At 48.2% G+C, this 9,772-nt stretch overlaps 1 protein-coding gene across 1 annotated transcript in view; it reads left to right on the top strand.

The window, feature by feature from the left end:
• Nucleotides 1-9,643: 9,643 nt before the first annotated feature.
• The window catches only part of LOC139235446 (probable G-protein coupled receptor 139), a 71,319-nt gene continuing 71,190 nt past the window's right edge, over nucleotides 9,644-9,772 (top strand). The window contains exon 1 of the mRNA XM_070866557.1: nucleotides 9,644-9,683. Within this exon, the coding sequence (XP_070722658.1) occupies nucleotides 9,644-9,683 (40 nt within the window). The remainder of the gene's footprint in view (nucleotides 9,684-9,772) is intronic.

Genomic DNA, 9,772 nt, shown 5'->3' with positions numbered 1-9,772 from the left:
TGAAGGGACCGAGTGTAATGTAGTAACGATTGCTGATGATCCAAAGATGGATTGGAAAACAGATAAGATAATGAGAGGGCTCGACAAGGTGAATGCAGAGAAGATATTTGCACTCATAGGGGAAACTAAAACTCGGGGACCCAGTCTCAGAATAAGAGGTCGCTCATTTAAAACTGAGATGAGGAGAAATTTCTTCTCTCAAGGGTTATAAATCTATGGAATTTCTGCCTTAGAGAGCTGTAGAGGCTGGGTCATTGAATATATGAAGGGCAGAGATAGACAGATTTTTGAGCGACAAGAGAATAATGTGTATGGGGAGCAGGCAGGAAAGTAGAGCTGAGCTCAAGATCAATCAGCCATAATCTTATTAAATGGCGGAGCAGTCTCGAGGGGCAAGTGGCCTACTCCTGCTCCTATTTATTATATTATCATCGACCCTGTTCTATCCTTCCCTGGGAGTGTGTGATGGGACAATGTAGACGGAGCTTTACTCTGTATCTAACGTGTGCTGTACCTGCCTCAGAATTTTTGTTGGGGTATTGTAGAGGGAGAGATTACTCTGTATTTATCCCATGCTGTACCTGCCCTCGGAGTGTGTGATGGGACAATGTAGACGGAGCTTTATTCTGTATCTAACCCCGTGTTGTACCTGCCCTTGGAATGTCTGGTGGGACAGTGTCGAGGGAGCTTTACTCAGTATCTAAGCAAGGCAAGTCTCTCATTCCTTCGATAAGGAGACCATAACTGTGCACAGTGCTCCAAGTGTGGTCTCATCAAGGCCCTGTACAATTGTAGAGAGAGATTAGAGAGAGAATTACACTGTATCTAAATTATGCTGTACCTGCCCTTGGAATGTTTATTTGGACAGTGCAGAGGGAGCTTTACTTATTATCTAACCAATGTAGTACCTGCCCTGGGAATGTCCGGTGGAACAGTATAGAGGGAGACTTAGTCTATAACTAATCCATGCTGTACTTGCCCTGGCTTGGTTGGGACAGAGTAGTGGGAGATGCACCCCATGTCTAACCCCGTGCTGTACCTGCCCTGGGAGTGTTTGATGGAACAGTGCAGAGCGAGATTTACTCTGTATCTAACCCCGTGCTGTACCTGCCCTGGTGCTGTTTGATGGAACAGTGTAGAGGGAGCTTTTCTCTGTATCTAACCCATGTTGTACCTGCCCTGGGAGTGTTTGGGATATTGTAGACTGAGATTTAATCTGTATCAACCCTAGTAGTGTTTGGGACAAGATGGAGTGAGATTTACTCTGTATCTAACCCCTGCATTACTGGTCGTCCTGACATCAGTCGCAGCAAAAATGCTAAAATCTACTATTAAGCACGTTGTAAGTACTAACAGGATTGGGCAGAATCAGCACGGATTTATTTAGGGAAATTGTACTTGACAAATCTGTTCGCATTTTTGAGGCTGTAACTAGCAGGATAGATCAGGGCGAACCACTGGACGTGGTGTATTTAGATTTACAGAAGGCATTCGATGAGGTGCCACACAAGAGGTTATAAAATAAAATTAGGGCTCATGGGATTGAAGGTAATATACGAGGAAGGATTAAGGATTGGTTAACGGATAGAAAACAGAGAGTAGGAATAAACGGGTGATTTATGGGTTGGCAGGCTGTAACTGGTGGGGTGATGCAAGGATCGGTGCTTGGGCCCCAGCTACTCACAATCTATATCAATAATTTGGATGAGGGGACCAAATGTAATATATCGAAGTTTGCTGAGGTTGCAAAACTAGTTGGGAATGTAAGTTGTGAGGAGGATGAAAATAGGTTTCAAGGGGACATATACAGGCTCAGTGAGTGGGCAAGAACATGGTAAATTGAATATAATGTGAAGAAATGTTAAGTTAGACACTGACAGTAAAAATAGAAAGGCAGAGTATTGTTTTTTTAATGGTGAGATTGGGAAACATTGTGTTCAGAGGGACCTGGGTGTTCTTGTACACAAATCGCCAAAAGTTAATATGCAGGTGCAGCAAGCAATTTAGAAAGCAAATGGTATATTGGCCTTTATTACAATGAGATTTGAATATTTACGTCTTATTGCAATTATACAGGGCCCTGGTGAGACCACACCAGGAGTATTGTGTACTGTTTTGTTCTCCTTACCTAAGGAAAGATAAACTAGCTGTAGAGGGAGTGCAATGAAGATTCACCAGACTGATTCCTGGGATGGGGGGATTGTCCTATGAGAGATTGAATAGACTCGGCCTACATTCTCCAGCGTTTAGAAGAATGAAAGTTGAGAGGCGACACCGACAGTCCATGAACACATTTTTAAAAAGGGATGTGCGGTGTTTAACTTTGATAAAGGACGCCAGCCAAATTATTAGAGACACTCCCTGTCCTTCAGGACATGTGTTCAGGGGAGAAGCTGATGGTTTTATCTGATCATCTTTGGGTTAAATGTTGTGCTCATCGAGCTGAGCACCTCGTGCCAGCATCAAACACTCTCCAGTCGGGCACAGCTCGGGTTATATACAGAGTGAACTCATCGGTCGCTCCCCGGCATAGATACTGAGGGACAGGCAGTGTCCGGGACACTGACATTTCTCACTCAATAAGGTATAAATTGATCCTGTACTTCTCCCCATTAATCCTGCGCTCCACACGGCTCGAATCCTGCTCCTGTTTCCTTCCTGTAACAGCACTGCGATCAACCCAGCCCATAATGAGCAGGGCTCAGGGAGGGTGGTTGCTCGGCGCTGCAGTGATGTCATAAAGCAGGGCCATTCAGGCCAGCTGGTCGTCTCCTTGCCCTTTAAAGGTGGAGAGCTGGGACATCCTGTCTCCAGACACAAACCATTGTTCATACTGAGAATCCCCGGGGAAGGCCCAAGGCCCAAGGCCCAGAGTGTGGAACACAACCAAAGGGGAAAGAGGAGGAGAGAAGGAGAGGTAAATCAAGGAGTGAGGACTGAGAGCCACCAAGCTTCAGTTTTAAAGCCTGGAGACTTCAGGAGGGATCAGTGAGTTCTGTAGTTTCAGGATCCAGGGAGAGAACAAGGAGCAGATGGGGAGACTGGTGTGGATTCCAGCACAGTGAGGATGTAGTGGGAGGGAGATTGTGACGGGCCGTTTATTAAGGGTGCAGGAGGGACAAGAGAGGAAAGGTCAGAGGAGCAATTACTGCAGCCGTGTCCATCAATAGTGAGAGAGAGAAGGTGTGGGTCAGTGTGTGCCCTGGACAGGCCGGGAAACTATTTGTTTGCTGTGACCAGCTTTCCTTCTGTCACAAATAGCCTCCTGGAGCCCAGTGACACAAACAGCCAATTAAACTCCAGCCAATGTCCTTTGGTCGGCTGAGGTCTCCCTTTGTGAAACACGGCTGTTGTTAAAGCTTCTCATTCTGACTCGCTCACAGTGAGACAGTATCCACTGTCCCTTTTATTCCATGGGCTTCATCTTTTCTGGTATTGGTAACACGCCCGGTATCACTAAACACAAAACCCAGTCTGTCAATCACTTTCAGCTACTGGACTTAGCGTGTGCCCCACAGCATCTCTCTCACCTTCGATGTGTGAATAGAGCATCACACCTGCAAAGCTTGTTTAAGTTTGTATCCACGGAGCAAATTTATTTGAGAAAAGCCTGTAGGAAGATGAGACACATTTCAGGTGCCAATGTGCTGCTGGTTTGCCCGGCATTTTGCCTGCCATGAAAAATAACTGAACATTTCTCCCAGTGTAACCTTTGCTGCAATGAAATGTGTCTTTTAATAAGCCTCATGTCCTTGCTCATGTCTGCTGCAATTGTGCAGAAAGAGGATGTGTGAAGTGATGGTGTTTGTATGGAGATGTGAAACGAGGAAATGGTATTGGCGTGTGGCAGTGACACAGTCTTGTGGTCACAGGCAGAACCATGCACCGATATCCTTGTCGTTATGGTTTGAGCAGGGTCAGTTCATGAATGCTCAAGCTAAGAGGTGCCAGGGATCGGGAGCAGCGGCAGTAAATAAAATCTAAATGTAAATTCCGATGTAGTTTATCTTCATTTATTCCTATTATAATAGCTTTTGCTGAATGTGGCCTATGCCAAGTGCCAGGATATTGGATCAGGCCCACCACAGAAAATGAGTTTGACACCTTGAGGTAGATAATGTCAACCGGATTCCGCCATCCACCAACCGAACAACTTCTTCACAAACTCAAGCTAGTTTGTAAGATGTGACCATGTTTACCAGAATCCATGTTCAGTATCTGTAATGGCCCCTTCCATTTCCCCATGATGGAAAACAACAGCTCTCAGGATCCCTTCTAGCACCTTCCTGGTGATCAAGGTCACGTTGATGGGCCTTCAGTTCCTGAGCTCTGACTTGTGGCCAATTTGGAAAATGGGAACTACATGTGCTATCTTCCAATCTCAGGGAACAACCCATGACTCTACTGAGCTGTTGGAGATATGGGCAAGTGGCTGACAGAGCACCCGTCCCATCTCTTTAAACACCCTTGGGTGGATATCATCCGCACCTTACACCATCAAGATTAACCCGCACGGTGACTTTGCTGACTGTGAAGAGAGATGAGAAAGACCAAAGTGCCATTTGCCCCTCTCAGTGTGACCCTGAAGGACTGTGTCGAGGCTGAAGTTCTCCCCCATACGATCTTCCCCCAGATTGTCCTCTCTGAGCTCCAGCCAGGTGATGCTAAACACACGGGTGGGAAAGACAAAAATCTACAGCAATGTGTTGAAAGCAACACGAATTTATTTGTCTATATTCCAAATATTAAAATCCAGTCCAGTTACCAGAGTTATTAACATCAGCGGAAACAAACCCCAACTGTCAGAATGAACATGGTTCAGTCGGGATGTGATTAACAGCAGCAATAACAGCAGATACCAACCCCTGCAGTCACTTGTGAACTTGCTGGTGTATCAGTAGGTGCAATGACTGAATGAATCCCTTCCCACACTCCGGGTGGAGTAGCGGCGAGAGATCAGGGCTGAGAGATTGGGGCCCACAAGAGGCGAGAGTTTGGGGTGGAGAGATTGTGGCCTACGAGAGGCACGAATTCGGGACCCGGAAGAGGCAAGGGCCCAGGGACAGCATGGGCCAGACTACACTGTGATCTATGGGCATTAGGATTATGTGCACCAGGTCTGTGCAGCAGAGCTTGGTCTCCAGTCGTCTTGTTTAACACTTGCCACTGGACCAAGACCTTGCTCTGTCCAGCCCGTGTGGTGGCTGGCGTACAACGGACACACACATTAAAAGAATGCATGCACAGGCATCTCCCACACTTCAATATGTAGTTCGGGACCTAGAATATCAGATCTCATATTGAAACATCTGTGAACTCATCCCTTTTTGGTGTGGACGTGGGTCATCCTCGATTCAAGGGACTGTCTAATACTATACTGCACAGGAGGCCAGGGATTGACTTCCGCATCCAGCACCCACCCTGATACAGAGCGGCTGGGAACTGCTGGGCCTGCTGTATAAATGCAACCAGTTGTTTTCATGGTTTGGGTGAGGTGCTGCCCCCGGTGTTTACTGGGGCCGAGCCAGGTTCTCTGACTCGGGGCGGGGGAGGGGGCCACACTCGGTGTTGCCCGGGGCCTGAGGGCCGCACTCGGTGCGGCCTGGGGCCTGAGAGCAGCACTCGGTGTTGCCTGGGGCCTGAGAGCCGCACTCGCTGTTGCCCGCGACCTGAGGGCCACACTTGGTGTTGTCTGGGGCCTGAGAGCCGCACTCGGTGTTGCCCGGGACCTGAGAGCCGCACTCGGTTTTGCCCGGGGCCTGAGAGCAGCACTTGGTGTTGCCTGGGGCCTGAGAGCCACACTCGCTGTTGCCCGCGACCTGAGGGCCACACCTGGTGTTGTCTGGGGCCTGAGAGCCGCACTCGGTGTTGCCCGGGGCCTGAGGGCCGCACTCGGTGTTGCCCTGCGCCGTGCTCGCTCCGCTCTGTCCCTGGGAGCCTCTCCGCACAGGGAGGTGCTCTCTGGGAACCAGTCCTTCACACGCGTTGCCTCCCTGCTGATGGAGATTGGGTGTATTCCCCCGGGCGGAGCACTCTGGGTACAATTATTCGCTATTGTCAGGGAGTGGTACAGCACAGAAGGCCATGCGACACATCGTGTCTGTGCCAGTTCTTCAGTGGAGCTGTTCAATGAGTCTCACTGCTCTCCTCTTTACCGATAGCTCGGTATATTCTTCCAGGCAAGTATTTATCCAATTCCCTTTTAAAAGTTACGATTGAATCTGCTTCCACCACCCTTTCGGATAGTGCATTCTGGATCATAACAATTCGCTGGGTAACAAATGATCCCACATTTCACCTCTCGTTATTTTGCCAATCATCGGAAGTCTGACTCCTCTGGTTACCTTCCCTAATGCCGCTGGTAAGAATTTCCATATTTACTCTTTCTTCTAAATCATTCATAATTTTGTACATCTCTGTCAAATCTCCTTTTACCCTTTTTTGCTCTCTGGAGAAAACTTCACCAGGCTCTCCACATCACGGAAGTCCCACATCCCTGGCACCGCTACTTCCGCCCCTTCTCTAAAAGCTTGGCATCATTCCGAAAGTTTGGAGCCCAAACTTGAACACAATTCTCCAGCTGAGGCCGAACCAGTTTTTTTATAAAGGTTTGGCAAACTAAACATCAAATGCTGATATTTCTCTGATGGGGTTTAAAGGGCGAGGTCCATCCAGTCAGTTGGATGTGTCAATGAGACTGCGATCTGAAATACGCACATTTGGAGTGGAGAGCCAGGGACATGCTGTGGAACTGGGCGCAAACAGTCCTGCACTCCCCCCACATCACTTGTTTCCCATTTGTCATGAAAGGAACGTGATAGTTGCAACAATTCATTTGATTTGATTTCAAATAGTTTAGTATAGAAATTGAATTATGTGTCTATGATTTCTTTGCCCCAACTCAGGTTCAAGGCCTCAATTTTTCGCTTCGACTGTGTACTGTCACAGGATTCGAATTCTGCGACTGTACATTGCAATTCCAACCCTGGGACTGTATATTGGGATTCTAACCCTGGGAGTGTATGTGGGCATTCTAACCCTGGGGGAGAGTACATAGGGATTCTAACCCTGGCACTGTACATGGGGATTCTAACCCTGGGACTGTACATGGGGATTCTAACCCTGGGACTGTACATGGGGATTCTAACCCTGGGACTGTACATGGGGGTTCTAACCCTGGGACTGTACATGGGGATTCTAACCCTGAGAGAGTACATGGGGATTCTAAACCTGGCACTGTACATGGGGATTCTAAGTCTGGCCCTGTACATGGGGATTCTAAACCTGGCACTGTAAATGGGGATTCAAAACCTGGCACTGTACACGGGGATTCTAACCATGGAACTGTATATCGTGTCCAGGCATTCGGGCCCCCTATGGAGCCGACCAGGCCTCTACTTCCCCGCAGTGCTCCAGGTGTGGTCTAGCCAGGGCTTTGTGCAGCTGCAGAAGGCTGGCAGTGCCCATGGAATAGTATCAAGGGAGGTAGCTTAGTCGTGACTTTCATTTTAAACTTTAAATCAACTTGGGAAACTTATAAATAACTTGGGAAAACTTTTTTAAAACTCCAGAAGAAACATTTAAAACTTCTGAAAAAACTTTTAACCAACATGGAAGAACTTTCAGGAATTCTTTTCTTTAAATTTTTTTTTATTGAGGAATTGAATACAGTACCCGAATCTAACGAGAAAATAGTTTGGTGTGTTTTATTAGCATCATTTTCAATCATTTGAAACCAGGTTACACACGACGATGCCTGGCAAGCAGGTGTGCCTCCGACAAGGTGACCTGGACGTCAGCCTCCCGCCTCCCCCCAGAGGCGAGATTTCATCCCTCCATTTATGTATTTATTTGTCTATATCCCAAATATTAAACTCCAGTCCAGTTACAGGAGTTATCATCAGCAAAAACAAACTCCAATTGTCAGAATGTACATGGTTCAGTCAGGATGTGATCAACAGCAGATTCCACCCCTGCAGTCAGTTGTGAACTCGCTGGTGTGCCAGCAGGGTGGATGACTGAGTGAATCCCTTCCCACACTCAGAGCAGGTGAACGGCCTCTCCCCAGTGTGAACTCGCTGGTGTCTCAGCAGGCCGGATGACCGAAAGAATCCTTTCCCACACTCAGAGCAGGTGAATGGCCTCTCCCTAGTGTGAATTCCCTGGTGTGCCAGCAGGTGCGATGGCTGAGTGAATCCCTTCCCACACACGGAGAAGGTGAACGGCCTCTCCCAAGTGTGAACTCGCTGGTGTGCCAGCAGGTCAGATGACTGAAAGAATCCCTTCCCACACTCAGAGCAGGTGAACAGCCTCTCCCCAGTGTGAATTCGCTGGTGTGACTGCAGGTGGGATGACTGAGTGAATCTCTTCCCACACACGGAGCAGGTGAATGAAATCTCCCCAGTGTGAATGCGTCGATGAATTTCCAGTTCTGATGGCGACCTGAATCCCTTCCCACAGTCCCCACATTTCCACGGTTTCTCCATGGTGCGGGTATCCATGTGACTCTCCATGGTTGGATGATCAGTTGAAGCCTCGCCCACACACACAACACGTTTACAGTTTCTCCGCGCTGTGAATGGTGCGATGTTTCTTCAAGCTGTGTAACTGGTTAAAGCTCTTTCCACAGGCAGTGCACTGGAACACTCACTCAGGTGTATGTGTGTCCCGGTGCTTTTCCAGTCACACTGATATTTAAAATATTGTCCCACAGGCAGGACAGACAAATATTTCTCGTTCCGCTTTCAAATACCGATGATATTCAGGTCCTGATGAATCGATTGACTCCGTCAGATCTTGACGCGATGTTTGGTTTCTGTTTCCTGTCTGAAAATCTCCCCTTCTAATATGCTGTAAAAGGAAATAACAAAACTCATCACTGTCAGTGCAAGACACAAATTCAGGATAGACACATCTCGGGGCCAGGTTTCGACAGGAGTTGCTCCGATTGTTTTGGAGTATCCAATAAATCACAATTCTCCACGTTTAGTTTGTTCCACTTTCAGTCAGTTAGTTCAGCTTCTTTTTCCAGCCACTTACGCCCGTTTTGGCTAGTTAAGCAAGTTTAGACAGCGAAAAGTTACTCAAAATTAATTTAGGCCTGAGTCAGTGCTCACTTTTGTACGCTCAGAAAAACCTTGTGGAGACTTTAGAAATCAGGCGCCGGTAGCCAGAGATGGCGGGTGGGGGAGGGGTTGTGGAGGGAAGGGAAGTTAGAGGATTTTCCAAAGCATTAAATACTTCACTTTTAAAAATAAAGAACCATCATCAATAATAAATGATCAATAACTCAATCAATAAATAACATTTAAAAATAAATTAAAAATCAATCAATAAATAAAAAATTAAAAGTTGCTACCTCAGCTACTGCAGCACCTATCCGTTCAGGAGCAGTGCGAGCCCTCCAGCAGCACACACAGCCCTGCCTGCCTCCTTACATTTTCAAGGTTGAAGAGTTCAGGCGGGGCGTGCCACTGGGGAAGAGTTTGGGCAGGGCCCGCCGCCGGGGAAGAGTTTGGGTGCGGCCCGCCGCCGGGGAGGTGGTCGGGTGGGGCCCGTCGGAGAGATGGTCAGACGGCCCCATCACGGAGCTGGTGTTTGGGCGGGCCGACAGGGAGGCCTTGACGTAAGAGCAGTGGCAGTGATGCGAGGCCCGAGGACAGGCAGCGGCGAGGTGAGGGACGGTGAGGCAAGGCGAGGGGCGGCAAGGCGAGGCTCAGGCAGGCAGGCTACTCGGCCCGGGCTAGGGGAAGTGAACATCGCGTCGTTCCTT

Source organism: Pristiophorus japonicus, chromosome 23 (assembly GCF_044704955.1).
Source record: "Pristiophorus japonicus isolate sPriJap1 chromosome 23, sPriJap1.hap1, whole genome shotgun sequence".
Lineage (NCBI taxonomy): Eukaryota > Metazoa > Chordata > Chondrichthyes > Pristiophoridae > Pristiophorus > Pristiophorus japonicus.
This window is presented reverse-complemented; position numbering and strand designations above follow the sequence as displayed.